This window comes from Aspergillus oryzae, chromosome 4, assembly GCF_000184455.2.
Source record: "Aspergillus oryzae RIB40 DNA, chromosome 4".
Classification (NCBI taxonomy): domain Eukaryota; kingdom Fungi; phylum Ascomycota; class Eurotiomycetes; order Eurotiales; family Aspergillaceae; genus Aspergillus; species Aspergillus oryzae.
Window position 1 is genome coordinate 4246273 of NC_036438.1, and position 19331 is coordinate 4265603.

The following is a 19331-nucleotide window of genomic DNA, read 5'->3' on the forward strand; positions in this document are numbered from 1 at the left end:
GTCGGTGCCCGCCTTTGGCAGGTAAACGGGCCACAGAAGGTAACTCGTCAGCCATTGACCCTCCATTATCCTCTTGGGCATCCTATGCACACGACAGAGCACAGTTGGCTGGTCTTCTATTCTATGTTAGCATCCCATTGCGTAATACCCGCCAGACGAGACTGCAGTGCTCCGAGCCAGCTTGAGGGCAGTTAAAGTAACGCACAATTACCTCCGAGCCTAACTCGTCTATGTGGTTCCTTCGCACAATTTTCCACTTATGGAGCACATACAGGACACTCTTGAGCCTCATAGACCACGGGTGTCATGCATCTCTTCGGCAGATATAGAGCAAACAAGGGCCCAGGACGCGGACGTGGTTCGCAATTACCTAAATAATCCCCAGGGCGTCATTCTTGTGTCATCGCAATGTCCGGATTCTTTCAAAGATTCCGAGGGAGCATGACCGAGATAGGCATTCAATTTCACAAGCGTCAAGATGAGAACCCGCTCCTCTGGAAAGTCGGAATACTTATGCCTTCCGTTGGCCAAGCCTACGCGTGCCTCCAAGAGGCGAAAGTCAGTCATATCGGAGCAGATGACGTTTACTGACAAGATCCAGGTTTTTCCAGAGTCCCCAGGGCGCAGGGGGTGCCACCTCCTCCATCAACAAGATATTCGACAGCTATCGAGGTAAACCAGCCAAAAAGCATACATTAGTTCCAAGCTAATCCCATCCAGACTCTCCGGATGACAACCCCGATGGCATCGGCATTGAAGGAGCGATGAAATTCCTCGGCGATATCCAAGTGCAACTAGACGAAGTGACATGTCTCGGCATTGCAGAACTTCTGAAATCACCGTCTATGGGCGAGTTTACTAGAGAGGGATTCTTGAATGGATGGAGGGCTGTCGGGTAACATCACCACCAAATCCCGTTACCGAAATCCAAGAATTTGAGATAATCTAACCTAATCTACAGATGTGACTCCATCGACAAAATGGTTGCCCACGCTGACAATCTCCGATCGCGGATCCCCACGCAGCCGGATCTCTTCCGTCGCGTGTACCGCTATACCTTCCCTCTCTGCCGGATGCAGGGCCAGCGGAACCTCCAGTTTGAGATCGCAGCCGAACAATGGAAACTATTCTTTACGCCGGACAAGGGCGGAGTCCAGTGGGAGACGGAGACGACTCCATGGTTGGACTGGTGGATCGAATTCATGGAGGAGCGCGGAAAGAAACCCGTCAACAAGGATCTGTGGGAACAGGTTGAGGTCTTCATGCGGAAGACTCTTGACGATGAGCGGTTTGGGTGGTGGAGTGCGGACGGCGCATGGCCTGGGGCACTTGATGATTTTGTCGTCTGGGTGCAGAAGAAGAGAGGAGATAATATGGAGGTAGAGTGATGGTTGGTGATAGATCGTTGATGGGACTGTGGAATATTCTACTCTCTGCAGCTCTCTCTATCCAGCCAACTATGTCAGGCTCTACGCCTCTTTCATCCCAGCAAGTTTGAGGAACATTCGCAAAGCATTTGCAGTAGAACCTTCTATCTCTTAACTATCAAAGACAGAGAACAGGCATTGAAGGTAAGTGGTAATGTGACATTGCAAAGAGTAGGTAAATAGCAGCACTATGGACTATCGAGTTCGAGTTATGTATATGGCCAGCTACAGACAGAAAATAAGAAAAACATTCATCGTGACGGTCAAACATATCTTCATCTCGGCACGACACAAGATAGGCAATGATCTTGGAGCCGGATTAGAATGGAACATGAGAAAAGAATCAATCAGACATGCGAAAGGGGTAATTGGGGGCGGAGAGAGGGGAAGAAGTAGATCGTCCGTGCCTTGGGCTTGCTGTTTCCTTGAGGCAACGTAACGCATCTATTCATCCGAGGTATTGAGTGGACGGGCCGAGGATTATGGAAGGCGTTCCGGTCGTTCCGCTTGAGCCGGGAGGGTAGGGTCTGGATCTATATACAATTACCGGTAGTCCTTGGGCTCGTACTCACTTCCGGGGCCGGCGCGACGTTGGTCGTAACGCTATTTAGGATTGCGAATTAGTCTCTGGGATGAAAAGGTTGAAGAGGGCATTTACCTTTCTCAGGGCCTCGAGGCGCTTTCTCTTAGTGTGGGTGTTGACGTAGGTTCCAATGAAGAAACCGATGATGTTGAAGAATGGCACCCAGGTGTGCTCAGGGAGGAACTTCTGGGCGAACGCGAGTGCGAGAGGGGAAGTGATCCAGCTGACTTTCATGACGGGCATGAAACCGGCGCGGACGGTTGCGCGAACCTGATGGAAGGTGCGCGCGCCAGTAATGACGGCCATCGACGACAGGTACACCGCGTTTTGGATGGGGGAGATCTGCGTTTTCGGTTAGCGTATCCGCGCATTCCAGAGATCTCGATCTGTGGGACGCCCGACATGCATGGGGAACATACGATGAGATTGCTAAAGAGAATCTGGAGGATCTTGGCCTTCAGGCTTGTGCGGCCGGCAAAGAGCTTTTGGAGGATGCCCACAAGAAAGTGGCCCAATGGGGCAGCGACAAACATGCCGTAGAGGAGCATTTTGGGAACGCGAGCGCTGAAGTAGTGTCCATTCCGGCTGACATCATTCGCGATCCACGAGGCCAAGTATTCTTGAGATGCGGAAAGCACACCCGACGTCAACATCTTCGTGCGCAGAGGGTTCTTCTGCAGCTGACGCAGGTACATCTGTAAACGCGAGCATTCCCCATGTCAGCGAGTTTCGATCGTACCGACCGCGATAATATCCATCGCCGAGCCAACGCTCCAGGGTGGAGGATAAACATACAGCCATATAGCCATTCTGAGGGTTTCCGCCGGTCAAGCGTTCGCCGACCTTGTGCACCAATTCCTTTGTGTCTTGGCGAATTGACTTCGCAGCCTCCTCCTGAAACTGTCCCTGGATTTGGCCCTTGATCTGCTCGGTGACCTGTTGCGTGACCTGGTCTTGGAACTTATCCTGGAATTTCACGGACATGATGGCGGTTGATGCGGTTGCGTCGGCAATAGAAGACAGCGGCGATGATAAGATCCGTTAGCGGAATCGACGGCAACGGGTGCAATGGCGACGGACGTGGTCTCTGAGAAACAGTTAATACACGATCCGCTCGGGCAATAATGCACACAATGGACTTTAGATGACGGACAGTTGAATATGGGGCGAAGTGGGTTAAGAGGGTGACAAGAAAAATCGGTGAAAGATTGATTATGGGGTTGGAGAAAAAGAAAAAGTCCCGCCAGCAACTAAAAGAAACAGGGGGGGAAGAGCTGATCTACTGTTTGTTTATGGAACGAGGAGGCTGGCTGGAACTTCTCCAGACCGAAAAAGTCTCAGCTTGGGGGAACACGGAAAGCTTACCGAGGTTAAGTAAGGCAAATAATTGGTGGTAGTAGAACAATTAAGAGGTTAAAATGAATTGAGGGAATTAAACCGATTAATTTAAAATGACGAAATTATTTATCGATCTGGAGAACCTGTGGGTTTCTTCCTATATGCAGGTCATGTATCGAAAAATGGTTTCAGATAATAGAGATACAAAAAGGAACCCCTTCTCCCAAGAGAGACCGGCGCAAAAGTAGTCGGTGTTGGAACTGGGGATTTAAAGCTGGAGGGGAAAACGTGGAAGATAAATCGGATCTCTCAACGTGAAGCCTGAAGGTGACTGACTGGTCATTAAGTCGGCCACGAATGTCGGCAGATCTTATTTATATGGCTGTTAATGAAAAGCAAAATTACCAGCTAATTTTGATTTATACGCAACTCCGCTGGGTATCGGTCACCTCCGATAGCCTATCGCTTCGGCACGCTCGAAACTTTAATTTCGCATTCTTGTTTGGGTTATTATTTTGGATAATATTCTTCCCTATATAAGGACCTGGTGGATTCATAAAAATATCACCGTATTCATATTTACACATCTACAAATTTGCGCATTGGTCTTCGTCACTTACCTGTATGGTTACTCGGGGCTTTCATACTCTCATTCATAATATAAGACTATGGACTATTTACAGAAGAACCAAGCAATGATGAAAATAGAAGGGAGAAAGAAAAGAAAAAAAAGAGAAAACAGGAAGTATATAATAAAATGAAGATTTAAAAATATATAGGACAGGTTTGATCTGTGTTTCAATCTCCATGCTCATTCAAAGACCGGTACTCCAAAAGAATGAACTTACTATATAATTTCCAGTTTAGTTCTTTTACTATACCTGGGCAGCTTCACTCCGCCATCCCAGGATGATCTATCTATCTGATCGTGATCAACTTGGTATGCATGAGAGAGACAAATTGCAAGAGAAATTAAATATACCACTTAACAGGAATATCTTATTCTCATGCATGATGTTTATTATTTCCTAGCTTCAATCTTTCTGTCACAGAGCGCAACCTTTACTACTTACCGAGTGAATGCCGTCACCTACTCTTCTTATGTCTCTTCTTGTTCCTGTGCGGTACCGCGCTATGCTCTCATCTCCAATCACACTGCTCTACTATTCATTTCATCCCATCCTGAGCTATGGCAGACAGTGAACAGGGTGACTCCGGAGGGAACACAGGTATTCACCAAACCGGTTCACTCCCTATCCTACAAGTGCCTCCTTTAACATCCAACTATCGTCTGGTTCGCCAATATCAAGTTTCCACCCAAGAAGATTACGTTTGGCCTGCCCCGGAACTGCAGCTACCTCTCGACTATCAGAATTATTATACTGGACACCCGCTCATGGCTCCTCCGACAACCCAGTCAGCTGTCCGCCAGCGTCGCTGTCATCACAGTGTGGTGGAACGCCAGTTCTGCGTTGATCGTATGGAAACATGCAACTCATGTGGACGACGGCCATTCCTCGGATGGCTCTACCTCTGTGTTGAGGACACTTCGGGTTTCTCTGATCCCTTGGATCCCATCAATGGTCCATTCCTCAGTCCATGGATACTGAAAGCCATGGAAGATGGTCACTATACGACAGAACAGAAAGAAATCGTGATTCACCAGAAATTGAACGTTGTGAGGACGGCGGAGAGAGAAAGAGGCCCCGTACCTCCACCGTTATCTATGCTCTATGCAGAGCGTAGTGCGCAAAACGGTCACAATCTAGATGATCCATGGGTAGAATTGGTAGAGGATGTCAGCCAGCGGGATGAGAGTGCTCCCAGAACCAGCGAATCAACGGTTCGCCTCGACCATCCTGAGCAAACCTCGCAGCTACTCCAGCGCTCACACCCTTCTCTTCCATGCACTTTCCAGGCTTGTCGTCACTGCGAGCGTCGCCATGGTAACCTCGAGGAGCGCACCTGGATAAGTCTCAATGAAATCTGCAATGATCCTTCTATTCCCCCTCCAGACTCATGGGAACTGCTCGAGAGGCCTGTCTCCGATGCCAATATTCTTCGAAACTTAGAGCTGCCCTCTGGGCATTTCTGGCCTGGTTCTCCAAATGCGAGTTCCTCAGATTACAGCATCACAGAAAGCTGCGAAGATATAAGCGCTAGGCTCTATTCTCAGGAGAATACCACGAGCACTAATCTCCATGAGCTTCTGCATCAGTCTCTGAATATATCGGTCAGAAGTGTCGAATCAGAACAGGCCGTTGCATCTTATACGAGCCGGCTAAGTGAAAGTATTGTCGTTGGGATGGCTATCTCTGCGTTCGATGATCACTTGGCATCGCTTCCGTGGCCAGACTCGTTAGAGCACGGTCATGATGATGGCAACACCGAGTAAAGGATTTGACAGTGAGGGCATCTGCATACAACTCTCGATTCATAGCTACTACGTGGAGGACGTGGGGTGCAAAGTAAGAAGGATGATGGGGCCCAGAACTACTTCGTGAAGTGCTCTCTCATCATTGTGCGACGGCCTGGCTGCACTGATTATTACTGTCCTCATCTGACAAGGACCGAAAAATAAAAAAAATAATAATGGGAAGAAGATTGATTAACATAGCGGCCCAGGACTGCAAAGGCATGTGTTACATAGTGGGATGATCTTCTAGAAATTATTATGAGGAAAAGTTCCGCGGGCATAATTTCCTAAACAATTCCACTAGATGGAATCCACATGCAGATCAACCACAAGAAAACAACGCTTCGTATTCTACATGCGGTACGCGCGGGTACTTTTGCAAGACGGATTAACCTGCTACAACTATATAAACCGACATCTTCTACCCTTAGGGTAGTTCATGGGTAGGACAAAAGTTGTGAAGGACGGGTTGTCAAGTGCACGCAAATTGATTCGGTCGAGCACAGCGATTTGTCTGTAACCTCCGAACCTCGGCATCCGCGCCAAGTGCAAAGAAGTGCTAGTCAGATGCTCTGCGTTGACATTTCCCTATAAATCCACAACGCCCTTCCATACCGCCCTCTCCAGAGCATCGGAGACTCCCGCATAATTCTGATAGTGCCCGTCATGGCTGACACTGAAAATCCCCCTGACTCTTCTGCGCCCGCCGTTGCCGAACCACCAAATGTGGGGAAATCGGCCAGTCCCGCGGGGGGTTCACCACCGCAACCTTCGTCTTTGAGTGTTGCTCAGCGCCAGCTGCTAGGAGCCCTCAGGGCAACCGACGTCACCATAGGCCGCTTGGACAAGTAAGTACTTGGCTGAGGTCTCAGTCTTTATGTGCGATTCTCTGCTTTGTTGCGACAGGCGTCCCGACCAGCAGCAGTCCCTATCATTTCCATGTGACTAACTGCGCACTGTGCATAGGCTCATGTCCTCGGCCTATGGTCAAGAACGAGTTTTTGCTGTCACCGGTTATCTCACCCATGCGCTCCATCACCTCCTCGCATCCGCACCATGGATTGCCCTCCAAACACGGCTCGGCCTTCTGGCCCGATTGAGATCAAAAACCAAGCCTGTCGCATCTAACTCGACTCCCTCGCAATCTCGACTGCTTGCCCTCTCTGCTCTCATGTCGGAAACCCGCTATAGCCTTCGGCTCTTGGGCCTCTTTCCTCTCTGGACTTGGGGTTCCGCTACATTAAAATCTCCCCCGTCGGACCGCATCCTCTACGCTCTCACCCTTCTCCAAGTGGCAGTGAACATGATCTACCAAGCCCTTGAGAATGCCGGCTTCCTAGCTTCCAAGGGAGTAATCTCGAAGAAGTTCATCGACCGCTGGGGCGGTATTGACAAGTGGTACATATGGAGTACACGGGCCTGGTTCGGTCACATCTTCTTCCAGTTCTTCGTACTGTGGAGAGAGCACGTGCTCCGGAAGAAGAGAATGAGTGGTGAAGTGTCGGATGAGAAGAAGGAGGAAGCGTTGAGAGCCGAGGTTCGCGCCTGGAAGAAGAGCCTGGTGAATAACACCTGCTGGGCCCCGTTGTGTCTTCACTGGTGCTTCGAAAAAGGAATTGGTTTCCCTGACAGCTTGAGCGGCGTTGTTAGCTTCATGGCTGGGGGTTGGGGAGTTTACGACCTATGGACCGCAACTGCGAAGTCCTAGACAAAACAGGAAATCCGGCTGGACTGAGATTTGTATATAACTGTGGCTTAGAGTATATTAACTGGCGCATTTTGGGGATTAAAACTCAAATACTTTATGATAGAATAGAACTTCTCTAATTTTCAAACATTCCCTCTACATCACATGCTGTCTAAGATTCAGAAGCATTTCTCTATCTGCTACTGTTCCATGCAGAAAGCCATAATGGCACCGAACCTGAGCACCTAATCCTCATCATAAATCCTTACATCCCCTAAAACCCCCAAACGCCGATTTAAAATGACTACCAATCTCGGGTGATAGCAAAAGAAGAACCACCTATTGCCATCCCAGGTCTTACAGGAACAATCCCGATCCGTCCAGCAAATTCCTGTGCTGGGAGTTAACAATGTTCTCATAGAACTTCTCTTTCAAAAACCAATCCAGTGGCCAAGCTGTGCTCTCGACAGGTATCAGGCCCTCCTTCGAACCATGCCAAACAAACATACCAGCATCAACCATCCGTCCACTGCAAATATCATGGCAAGGTAAGCTACCATCCTTCAGACGAATCTGAGCCCTCACATCCACCAAGTTCATAAGTCCTCCTTCAAGCTCGTAAATCAAGTTCCGCTGATTCACGTCCAGCCCCAACACGAGCATTCCGTGCACTGTATCGTGTGGATTGGAGGTTTCGACAACGACAGGCGGACTCTTCGGTGAGATCTGGTAGAGCATATACCCTGATATGCATGCGCGAGTCATTCGTTTTGTGATGTCGGTGGCTGGGTCTTCTCCTATGAAGTACTTGAGTACGGTGGGGAGCATTAACACTCCGTATACGAAGCGCGGTGCACAGTCTGGCCTTTCGAGGAGCTCTTTTAATGTTTCCTCTGTGAAGGTGTTCAGGAGAGCTTGGTTGAAGTCGGCTGGATACCATGGTTTACACTCCATTCTATGAAGGGAGGACCGTGCAGGATTGGTTTAGATGAACTGGATGCCCATTCTTCGGGGTGATACCCTTGTTGCTTGCAATTGTGTGTTTGCTGTGTCCTTCTCTTGGTCTTGGGGCTTGTGGCGCGATTATAAGGGGTTATGACTTGGACGAACTATGTAATGGTTCGTTGGTGGTAAGGTGCTCTCTAAGTATGCGATAGGAAGAATATCTCCTTGATAGGCTATATGACTATGACGTTTTCAGTCAATTTGAATGGAAGTAGATTGTTTCTCTAGTAAAAGGAAGACTGGTGAATATTTGGAGGATATACAACACTTTAGGAGAGCACTGTTAAAGATGGAAAGCACGTTTTATACAGGGTAATACCTAACATATCTGGGGCATTGAGGCTTTGTACAGATTTCCAAACCAGGCAACATTTTCTATCATGGGCAAAGCCTGAGAAGGCACCTTCATTTGCCTAGTCATGTTGGAGCCTTGGGTGAAGGGGGGTGATATGTAGGGTGAACGAGGCTGGTGCCACAGATGGGCTATAGCCCTTTTGCCTGAGGCAACCAGGCACATTAACAGTGCGGAGTATTAGGTACGATTTAGTAGAAGTATGTAAGGACGATCAGTCAGCATCAACGACGAAAACAGAAGTTTAAGATAAGAACCTTGAAGGCAAAAGCCACTTGGCAACAAAGAACATTTCGGAACATCAGAGCTGTCCTTATTAATAATAATCGCAAAATTGAAAAATATTAATGATTATATCTTGGAGTTGACCAGTCGACACTTTGGGTAGCTTGTCAGTATGCGACCGGCTTCCATACGCTTCTGTACTCGGGGCGGTGGCGGTAGCCGCCCAGTGGCTAATGAGTGAGGAACCCTGGCTTAAGTCATCAACAATAGGCAGTTGAGACTATCGTCACCTCTTAACGGGTAGCTGTTTCTGCCACTTCTGATCTCACTTTCAACTCTCTGTCTCCGTTGCATTTTATCAATCCTTCCCCCTTCTCCCATTTACTCATCCCTCAGACATTTCATCGCGTTTGCTGGATCATTTGTCTGTGTTTCGTTTTTTTTGTTCTTTTTTTTATTTTCAAGTTCCTGTCGTCGGGCATCGTAAGTCCGATACAGTGACATCCGTCGTACCTTCAGGCCTACCCTACTTCAAGAGCTTACTAGATCAGTGACCCATCCCCATTCGCCATCAAAATGAGCGCAGAACCCGACCATACTCATGATAAGAAGAGGGTGCACCTCCAGTATGCTTCAAGTCCTTTCCTCTTGCAGCGATTCATGTGCTAACCGAGCTCAAGGGACGCCTCTGGCGCCGAGAAGAAAGAGGTGAAGATTCATCGCAGAAAGAGAATTTGCCGGCCATGACACTGACTGGTCTCGCCACAGGAACTCGATACCGCGACAGCCATCCTAAAGAAGAAGAAGAAGCCCAACTCATTGATGTATGCTAGTATTCCCCACGACTGCTAACAATGGAGGGGGTACCTTGATGGATGCTAACCAGAGCGCTTTCAGTGTGACCGATGCCGTCAACGATGATAACTCCGTTATTGCCCTATCCAACAACACTATGGAAACTCTCCAACTCTTCCGCGGTGACACAGTTCTGGTTAAGGGCAAGAAGCGGAAAGACACCGTTCTGATTGTGTTGGCGGATGATGATCTTGACGATGGAAGTGCCCGCATCAACCGTGTGGTGAGGCACAACCTCCGTGTCAAGCACGGCGATGTCATCACTGTTCACCCATGCCCCGATATTAAATATGTAGGTACCTCCTGACTACGGCTCGACAGGGCGTGCTAGCTGACCACATTCTGGTACTTTAGGCCAAGCGTATTGCCGTTCTCCCCATCGCAGACACTGTTGAGGGTCTCACCGGCTCCTTGTTCGACGTCTTCCTTGCCCCCTACTTCCGCGAAGCCTACAGACCCGTGAGACAGGGTGACCTGTTCACAGTAAGAGGAGGTATGAGACAAGTAGAATTCAAGGTCGTTGAGGTGGATCCTCCAGAGTACGGCATTGTTGCACAAGATACCGTGATCCACTGTGAGGGTGAGCCAATCCAGCGCGAGGATGAGGAGGGTAACCTCAACGAGGTCGGTTACGATGACATTGGTGGTTGCCGGAAACAGATGGCACAGATCCGAGAATTGGTGGAGCTACCCCTCCGTCATCCTCAGCTGTTCAAGTCCATTGGTATCAAGCCTCCTCGCGGTATCCTCATGTACGGTCCTCCCGGTACTGGTAAGACTCTGATGGCTCGTGCCGTGGCAAACGAGACCGGCGCTTTCTTCTTCTTGATCAACGGTCCCGAGATCATGTCCAAGATGGCCGGTGAGTCCGAATCGAATCTGCGCAAGGCCTTTGAGGAGGCTGAGAAGAACTCCCCCGCTATCATCTTCATTGATGAAATTGATTCTATCGCCCCCAAGCGTGAGAAGACCAATGGTGAAGTTGAGCGCCGTGTTGTCTCTCAGCTCCTCACCCTGATGGACGGCATGAAGGCTCGTTCCAACGTTGTCGTCATGGCCGCCACTAACCGCCCCAACTCTATCGATCCTGCTCTCCGTCGTTTCGGTCGTTTCGATCGTGAGGTCGATATTGGTATTCCCGACCCCACTGGCCGCCTGGAGATTATGCAGATCCACACCAAGAACATGAAGCTCGGAGAGGACGTTGACCTGGAGACCATCGCCGCTGAGACCCATGGTTACGTCGGCTCTGATCTTGCTTCTCTCTGCTCTGAGGCTGCCATGCAACAGATTCGTGAGAAGATGGATTTGATCGATCTGGACGAGGATACCATTGATGCTGAGGTGCTCGACTCTCTTGGTGTCACCATGGAGAACTTCCGTTACGCCCTTGGCGTCTCTAACCCCTCCGCGCTTCGCGAAGTGGCTGTTGTCGAGGTGCCCAACGTTCGGTGGGAGGACATTGGTGGTCTCGAGGAGGTCAAGCGCGAGCTCATCGAGAGCGTGCAGTACCCCGTGGACCACCCCGAGAAGTACCAAAAGTTCGGTCTTTCACCTTCTCGAGGTGTGCTGTTCTACGGTCCTCCTGGTACTGGTAAGACCATGCTTGCCAAGGCTGTCGCTAATGAGTGCGCTGCCAACTTCATCTCCGTCAAGGGCCCTGAACTGCTCTCTATGTGGTTTGGTGAGTCTGAGAGCAACATCCGGGATATCTTCGACAAGGCCCGTGCTGCCGCTCCTTGTGTCGTCTTCCTGGATGAGTTGGATTCGATCGCCAAGTCTCGTGGTGGCTCTGTTGGCGATGCTGGTGGTGCCTCTGACCGTGTCGTCAACCAGCTCCTGACCGGTATGTGTAGAATCAGACAATCTATGCGCTTGAATGTATAAACTAACTTCCCTTTTAGAAATGGACGGCATGACCTCCAAGAAGAATGTCTTCGTCATCGGTGCCACAAACAGACCCGAGCAGCTTGATGCTGCCCTTGTCCGTCCTGGTCGTCTGGACACTCTTGTCTACGTTCCCCTGCCCGACCAGGCTTCTCGTGAGGGTATCCTCAAGGCCCAGCTGCGCAAGACCCCTGTCGCACCCGATGTCGACTTGCCCTTCATTGCCAGCAAGACCCACGGGTTCTCTGGTGCTGATCTTGGATTCGTTACTCAACGTGCTGTTAAGCTGGCCATCAAGCAGTCCATCACTGCTGATATTGAGCGCCAGAAGCAGCGTGAGGCCAATGGCGAGGACATCAAGATGGATGAAGACGAGGAGGTCGACGAGGAGGATCCTGTGCCGGAGCTTACGCGTGCGCATTTCGAAGAGGCCATGAAGACGGCCCGTCGGTCCGTCAGCGATGTGGAAATCCGCCGGTACGAGGCTTTCGCTCAGAGCCTGAAGAACTCGGGCGGCAGCAGCTTCTTCCGCTTCCCATCTGCGGGCGAGGTCCAGGACAACAACACGTTCGGTGAAGCCGGCAATGACGACAGCCTCTATGACTAAATTGGGTTTTGTGGTTTTCTTTCTTAGTCTTTCTTAGTTATGTATCGGCACTAGTTAGATCCAGCGGGGCTGATGGGGGTATGGACTGCTAGGAATACGATTGGTTTCTGATTCCTTTTGAACAGGGTTTGTCCATCTTTTGTGTCTATCTACGTCTCGCATACTAGATGCCATAATAGTTCTTAGTGGAGAGAGATGAACTCGACGTTCTAGTTTAATGCATCAATGACTCTTATAGAATCCCCAGAATGTCCCCGTAATACAAATATGTCCATTGGATTAAATCAGTGCCACGGCAAAGGTGGACACGACCACAAGTTGACGTTGTACATGCACGTCCTCGTGGATATGGTATCAAAATGCAGCAAACTCCCACCCGTTCTAAACACCAATCTCGCCCGAAGACCCATGACAAGTGATCCAAACAAGAATGCCAAAGCCAGATGTACCCTGAAGAACCGAAAAGAACGAATAATAAAAATACCAAAAAAGGAAGGGGATAAGGAAAGAGGAAGAGAGGTGACGCCCGAATTCATTTTACCTGTTTTCCAGGCTTCGGCTTCTTATCCGTCTTCTTAACAGGGCTTGTATCACCATTCTTTAGTGACTGGTCCCCTGTCTTGGACGACTTGGATGGTTTGGTCTTCGTTTCACCGCCGCCCTCCTGCTTCCCATCACCAGCGTGATGGTGCGAATCATGGTGGTCTAACAGATCTGAATCATCATCGAGCACCACCACCTCGCGCAATACCTCTTTAATCGCCCTCACCCCCTGCTCAACCACCGCCTCCGGGATCCGCACATCCACTTTCTCAAAGTACCCGTCCGCATCGCCGTTGCTATTCTTGTCCTCCTCGTTCACATTGTCCAAGCCTGCTAGTGATGGATGCTTCCGTCCCTCCGCGGACGCAACCACGGCCTCAACAACATCATCAAATCGCTCGCATCGTCCACCGCGCAGGAGCTCCTGCGATAGTTTCCGAACCTTTTCCGTCCAGCCCATGCGTTGCAGGGAGCAGAGGAGGGTCGCATGAAGATCATCTAGCGCCGTGGTGGAGGCCAGGTGCGCGAGGAGGTCCGATTCGAGACTTTCCGACGAGGCTGGGGTTATCCCTGTGCTTTGAGAGGTGGCCATTTTGCCTTTCTCCTGGGTTCGTTTGTCGGCTCGCTGCTGGATTTATTCCGATCCCCTTATTCCGTTTCTAACCAGACCCGTTATTGGTCCGTGGACCGTGCAAAATCAAGTAAGTGGGCAGGACAACCGGTGCGATGAGGTCGTCGGCGGCGGCGCGTGGACGGCGGCGGGATATAGATTTTCGGTTTCTGCCGATCTGACCACACCAGACACTTTCTCTTCCTTGTTTGTTTTCTCCTTTGCCTTTTCTTTGATGGATCGGGGAAGATCGTCTCCGGATGCTCCGTTCGTAAACCGAGGCTTGTTGCGACTTGTTGCGTCTCGAAACCTTTTTTTGCGATCGGATTGGAATTGCAACGCGGAGAACCTCGGCGGCAGGGCGGAGCGAGGACGACGGCTAGAAGGTCGGGAGGCGGTTGATGCGATCTTTTCGCGATCGCGACGTCACTAGCTTCCTTCTGCTTTTGGTCTGGTCTGGGTTTGCGCACGTAGGTGATGGAGAAAAAGAATTTGGGACTTCGGTTGGATTTGTCTGATGGAGTCCGTGCGAATTGCGCGCGCACTGAGAATGTGGAGATTTCTTTGGAATAATGGAAGTGGAGAGAACATGAAAGGGAAAGACTGGCTGATTGACAGGGGTTCTCGTAACGAAAGCGTATGATGACTACATTTTGGATTGCCACTTAGGGTTGCAGAGTTGGATATGAACAATCGAACATAAGGGGTGTTCTTGGGTGGGATTGATTATTGGGGTGGTTAATTGGAGTTTCTTTCTTGGAATTGAATTGCAGGAATTAAAATTTATATACGGGGTAGGTGGGTTATCGCTGTGAGTGGGTGTCCGTAGTATTCTGGTATCTCGGTGTATCTTTCTGCCTCCTATTGTCAATTGAGTAGGTGGTGTGCATTTATTGATTATTTTATTGTCTCTTTCTGACATCGCAAATGATCTGCCATGGTGTATATTCGATAGTTCAGTATGTCTGAGGTTCGTTGGTCTACAGTATTGCTGCAATGGATGATATATCCACATCACGTTGGACAGCCATACCCTAAGCACTTGATAGAGCTTACAGTCTTACAAAAATGTGGCTTAATGAGAATAGTTACCAATCATTAAAAAAAGGTCACAAATCCATCTTCATAAATCATGAACTGCATTAATTATGATCATCTACTCCATAAGACTAAAAAAAAATCGAATCATGCTAAAAAAAGGAGTAAAGGATTACTTCAGTAGTTGCAATGCCAGTCATCGAGTCCCAAGCGCACGGATACACCACTATCTAGAAAGCTAGGAGAATAAAATAGAAGAACGGGCAAGACCTTGTCCGGGTTACTAATTAAACAGAGGCTAAATAGTTCCCAAGCCATTCCACGGGTCAAGTCAGCCACAGGCTAGTGTAACGGTTCTCTTGAACAGGTGTTTGCGTGTTCTCCGATGGCTGGCAGGATTGCAGCGCAAGGGAGTCCCGATTTCCATACATAGTGACCTATAAGCGTTGAGCGTTCCCTGAGTATACTCAGGGGTCCTGCTGGGCGAGTCAAGCCTGTAAGTTGACGACTGGCGCTTGGAAGGATTGCGTCGGTCGAATGAATGCCCATCACAGACTTTTCTTTTCAATAGCGTGCGCACAGTTCCTGATCGCTTCCTTACTCTATTGAAAGCTACCTATACTCCATCCGTCATGCGGTTCCGGAGTACGCCGTCAGGATCAATAATGATTCCGTTCCATTTACGGAGTACTAGTTACAGGAATAGGAAAAAGTAGTTCTGCCTAGGGAGAGAAAAAGATGGTGGATTCTGACAGCGGAGCATTCGGACCCTCCCAGCCGCCAAAAGCGTTAGGCGCTCCGACGCTATTGGTTTTTGACAGCAGTTCTTTTAGTCTTTCTCACTCGTCCTTTTCCATTGTCTGCAGGAAAATAGTTCGCTTTTGCCCTGTGGGTATTGATTGGCGTTGGGCTTTTTTCTCCTGAACAAAAATTTATTTTATTTTCTATATTTTCCTGATTTGGTAGATGAATTGATTAGATCGATGATCTCGGCTAAGATTTTTTTTTTCTGTTCTTTTTTAATCATCTGCCCCTGAGTATGGGCTGATATTGAACTATCAACTATTGTGGTTTTTTTTTTTGTTTAGTTTATCGTCTTTTTTTTTCGTTCGCCTTTTCTGGAGATTGATCCGCAAGAGGGTGGTCGTTGTCGTCGTTCGATAAACATACTCCGTTGATCACTGAAGGAGGGTATTTCCGATCAGTGGATAAATAGAAAGTGTGAAATGTCAATCATCTGGACAAGTAGGAATAGACATCGTCCCCTTACGAAGAGGACTGGTGTGGTAGGAGGGTTAAGATATGGCTGGGGAAGATCCAAATGCAAGGATGCGAGATTGTCCACCAATACATTCTGTATGGGTAGATTAAATGGTAGCATTAGAATTGTTGTGCCTCGAGGTGGACTGGGCATGTGTCATTTCATTGCATATCCCCTGGCTATAGTCTTCTGATATATAACAAATGAGAAAAAGATATACAAAAAAAAATTAAAAAAAAAAAAAAAATAAAAATAAGAATTCCCTTCCAAAAAAGTCAATAGTGACCGGTACTATAGAGGCAAGTTTATCTAGTGATTCATGTATATCAGGTCTTGGAGACCGTGAAGTGACTCAACTGTAATATAAGTTAATTTGATCGAACATTGAGAGAAGAAAAATAGAAAATCGAATATGGATTTTATTTTTGAAAGAAAATAAAAATAATCATCATTATCGACTCTGGCATAAAAAGTCCAGACCGGCATCACGTGCGGCGATCCAAGTTTAGGCGCTTTTGGTCTGTTGCCAAAACTCAAAAAGAGCTCCTCCTCCAGCAAGTCGACTAAGAAAGATCACGTCGGACTTCTCTTTCCATTCTCTTCTTTCTTTTCTTTTTTTGGATTTACCGGCCCGGGCTTATTATGATTTCTTCTTCGTTTCGTTCATTCGTTTAATCCTTGTTGTTGTCTTAACACTATTGCGCGTGTTTTTTGTTACCTTGCTGGCTCTTTCACCCTCTTTCACCCTCTCGTGCCCTAATCTTCCTATTCAGGAGAGGATCAGTGACTTCCCCCCCCCCAAACTTAGCAACTCAAAGCTTCCCCGCTCTGATTTTAGTCCCCATCATCTTCTCTCATATTGCATTTGCTGGCACTAACGACGAACGAATCTCCGTCACGACTTTTCAAACTCCCTCTTTCTTCTTCCCTATATTTTTCTTCTTCTTCTTTGTTATTTTCCCTTGTTTATATAAGTTTGGAAATTCTTTTTGTTTGGTTTCCGGCATTCGAGGATTGGTTTCGGTTCTTTGACAACTGCTCGGCGCTATTTCGATATCTCCCCCAGCCGCCCGTAACCGCCATTCGTCCCGTCCATGTGGCACACTCTCTTGGCTGAGACTTCTTCAGCTGCCTATTTGATCTTGATCTCCTGATTGCGATCGTGAATAACCTATCTCAAGTCTCACTATCTACCGCTGGAAATACCTGTCGTCTCCTCCCCTCCCGTCTTCGTCTCTGCCTCCCCACCGGGCCGACGTCCCCTCCGGCCCCTTCGTTGTGTCGTGTCGGTCCTTATCCTCGAGAAATTGTTCGCTACCACCATGTCTCTCCACACTTCCTACCACGCCGACTCCGATGCCGACGATGAGTACGAGCGCAGTGTCATCACTTCTCCCCACCTGGCTACCGATTCCGAGGCGTCTCCCTCTGAATCCGACTTCCCCTCCTCCGAACAGACCCCGACTACTTTCGCAAACGCCGACGAACATCCTAAATCCCCCAAAACCATCATCACCGAATGGACAGTCGAAGAGTGCGCCCACTTTCTCGCCTCCCTAGGTCTCCGTCAATATTGTCCAGCCTTCCTCGGTGAGTTCGACTACCTGGAAAGAGGAGTAGGGAAAGAATCGTCCACTGATAAATCGCAGAAAATGAGATTGTGGGGGAAGCGCTTATTGCTCTGAAACATGATGAGTTGAAGGAAATGGGGATTGCTAGCGTGGGACATCGATTAACGATCCTCAAGAGTGTCTATGAAACGAAGGTGAAACAGGATATTCCGCTGGATGCAGACCATTATATTCCTCTTTGTATGTCTCTCCACGCCCCTGCGGGAAGTCGTGATTGACTGTTCCCAGTTCCACTTTGCTAATATTCATTTGCCTTGACAGCGGCGGACCAAAGTATGAATGAAACTGCATCACAGGAGGATGTCGCACGTTTGATCCAGTCCATTCGGTTGCGAGATGAGCGAATTGTCACTGTGGAGTCCGAGCTCCGCCGCATGGCGGAGGACTATCGTCGGCTGAGAGAGGAGCTTCTGCCGGTTTTCAAGATGGCCAAGGACCGTTCGCAACCGTTGCCCCCTCCCACATCCATGGGCATTTCCGGCCCAGACGGATACCACGATAGTCAGCAGACGCTGGTGTCACCTTCCGGGATCACTCTCCTCGACCGCTCAGGTACCCTCTCTCGACAAATCTCCAAAAGACTTAACACAGGAGGCACCACTCCCAAGAACAATTCTCCCACTCATATCCCACCCTCGATTCATGAAGGCCGTATGTATCAGGACAGTGGCGTGTTAGACCCCTCATCGGCGCTTTACACGAATGGAAAGTCGCAGTTGTCCCCGGGGATCCCGTCTCCCACCTCTCCAGGCGTCCAATATACTGCCGCGCAGACTTTGGGATCTCGATCATATCAACCTGCCCCCAACACTAGCCGCAGCCCCCACGACCACCATGACGAACCCTCGACATCGCAAAACCGTGAACGTTTGAATCCTACACCAACCCAACCAAACCGCCCCGATATCCCGACCCGGTCAGATTCCAGAGCGGGCAATGGCAATGACCCACCGAGCGTGGAAATCTTCAAATCATTCCGTGTCTCCATGGAGGATCCCTGCTATAAGGTGCTTCCCGCTGCCTTGAAGAAGTACAATATCAATGCCGACTGGAGGCAATATGCACTGTATATCGTGTATGGTGATCAAGAACGCTGTTTGGGCTTGGACGAGCGGCCGCTCATACTCTTCAAGCAGCTGGAAAAGGAGGGACGCAAACCGATGTTCATGTTGCGAAAACAACTTCAACACCCCGTGGAAAGCAACTATCCGCCAGTCAATCCTGTACCTAACAGCGCTGGATTTGAAAGCAGACAGGCACAGATCAATCTACCCGGCGGAGTGCTATAATCTGTCTGTTACGGACGTCGTGAAGAGCTCCCCGCTGCGGCGTCAGCCCTGAACAAGATTCGTGACATTACTACCTGTTGCTTGAGATACCCCTTTCCAAGCGATCACGTTTCATCCTTTACCTTCTTCTTATCTTACAGTACCTTAATTGCTCTCTTGACCTGGAATTTTTAGTTCACAGGGTGTTTGGTGTTTTATGTCGGTGTTTGGGCAATTGAGGATCGGAAAAGCAAAAGACTTGAGCGTGGTAATCGGTTTTACTTTACTCTTGTGTTTGGGTCCTATATTCATTCTCATCTTCACTTCTTTCCCACTTCTTTTCTCTGGATAAATTTTAACTATATCACTTCCATTCACATATTTGATTCATTTCTACCTGTGGCTTTCTATTAGCGTTTGTGATGTCTTCTTTCTTCACCTCTTTCAATCCTTGTGATCAATCTTCTTGTTTCATGAACAAACAAGGTGCACGCATGGACTTCTGATGTATTATCATACCAAACCATATTATATCCTATCATATATGAAACATATTATATTTGACCGGGAACATTGTCAGAATCCACTTCTGTTGAAG

General features: G+C 48.8%; 9 protein-coding genes across 9 annotated transcripts; 6 read left to right on the top strand and 3 right to left on the bottom strand.

Annotated features, from left to right (window-relative positions):
- Positions 1-478: 478 nt before the first annotated feature.
- Positions 479-899, top strand: AO090102000113 (uncharacterized protein; the record flags this gene model as incomplete). The annotated part of the gene is made up of 3 exons (XM_023236971.1): positions 479-558; positions 602-672; positions 721-899. The coding sequence occupies 3 exons, from the start codon at positions 479-481 to the stop codon at positions 897-899; spliced, it is 330 nt and encodes a 109-aa protein (XP_023091682.1).
- Positions 900-980: 81 nt separating this feature from the next.
- AO090102000112 (DCN1-like protein) lies at positions 981-1388 on the top strand (the record flags this gene model as incomplete). The annotated part of the gene is made up of 1 exon (XM_023236972.1): positions 981-1388. One exon carries the CDS (start codon positions 981-983, stop codon positions 1386-1388), a length of 408 nt encoding a protein of 135 aa, XP_023091681.1.
- A 646-nt stretch (positions 1389-2034) lies between these two features.
- On the bottom strand, positions 2035-2994 carry AO090102000111 (Mpv17/PMP22 family protein; the record flags this gene model as incomplete). The annotated part of the gene is made up of 3 exons (XM_003190076.2): positions 2035-2352; positions 2430-2705; positions 2806-2994. The coding sequence occupies 3 exons, from the start codon at positions 2992-2994 to the stop codon at positions 2035-2037; spliced, it is 783 nt and encodes a 260-aa protein (XP_003190124.2).
- Positions 2995-4537: 1543 nt separating this feature from the next.
- On the top strand, positions 4538-5743 carry AO090102000110 (uncharacterized protein; the record flags this gene model as incomplete). Its single annotated transcript, XM_001822297.1, has 1 exon — positions 4538-5743. The coding sequence occupies one exon, from the start codon at positions 4538-4540 to the stop codon at positions 5741-5743; it is 1206 nt and encodes a 401-aa protein (XP_001822349.1).
- Positions 5744-6430: 687 nt separating this feature from the next.
- Positions 6431-7472, top strand: AO090102000109 (uncharacterized protein; the record flags this gene model as incomplete). Its single annotated transcript, XM_001822296.3, has 2 exons — positions 6431-6612; positions 6731-7472. 2 exons carry the CDS (start codon positions 6431-6433, stop codon positions 7470-7472), a joined length of 924 nt encoding a protein of 307 aa, XP_001822348.1.
- A 336-nt stretch (positions 7473-7808) lies between these two features.
- AO090102000108 (uncharacterized protein) lies at positions 7809-8405 on the bottom strand (the record flags this gene model as incomplete). Its single annotated transcript, XM_001822295.1, has 1 exon — positions 7809-8405. The coding sequence occupies one exon, from the start codon at positions 8403-8405 to the stop codon at positions 7809-7811; it is 597 nt and encodes a 198-aa protein (XP_001822347.1).
- Positions 8406-9609: 1204 nt separating this feature from the next.
- Positions 9610-12382, top strand: cdc48 (AAA family ATPase CDC48; the record flags this gene model as incomplete). Its single annotated transcript, XM_001822294.3, has 6 exons — positions 9610-9659; positions 9714-9741; positions 9802-9857; positions 9931-10180; positions 10243-11734; positions 11793-12382. The coding sequence occupies 6 exons, from the start codon at positions 9610-9612 to the stop codon at positions 12380-12382; spliced, it is 2466 nt and encodes an 821-aa protein (XP_001822346.1).
- Positions 12383-12763: 381 nt separating this feature from the next.
- On the bottom strand, positions 12764-13517 carry AO090102000106 (uncharacterized protein; the record flags this gene model as incomplete). Its single annotated transcript, XM_023236973.1, has 2 exons — positions 12764-12832; positions 12924-13517. The coding sequence occupies 2 exons, from the start codon at positions 13515-13517 to the stop codon at positions 12764-12766; spliced, it is 663 nt and encodes a 220-aa protein (XP_023091680.1).
- Positions 13518-17156: 3639 nt separating this feature from the next.
- AO090102000104 (adaptor protein STE50) lies at positions 17157-18754 on the top strand (the record flags this gene model as incomplete). Its single annotated transcript, XM_001822292.1, has 3 exons — positions 17157-17424; positions 17484-17645; positions 17727-18754. 3 exons carry the CDS (start codon positions 17157-17159, stop codon positions 18752-18754), a joined length of 1458 nt encoding a protein of 485 aa, XP_001822344.1.
- Between the last annotated feature and the right edge of the window lie 577 nt (positions 18755-19331).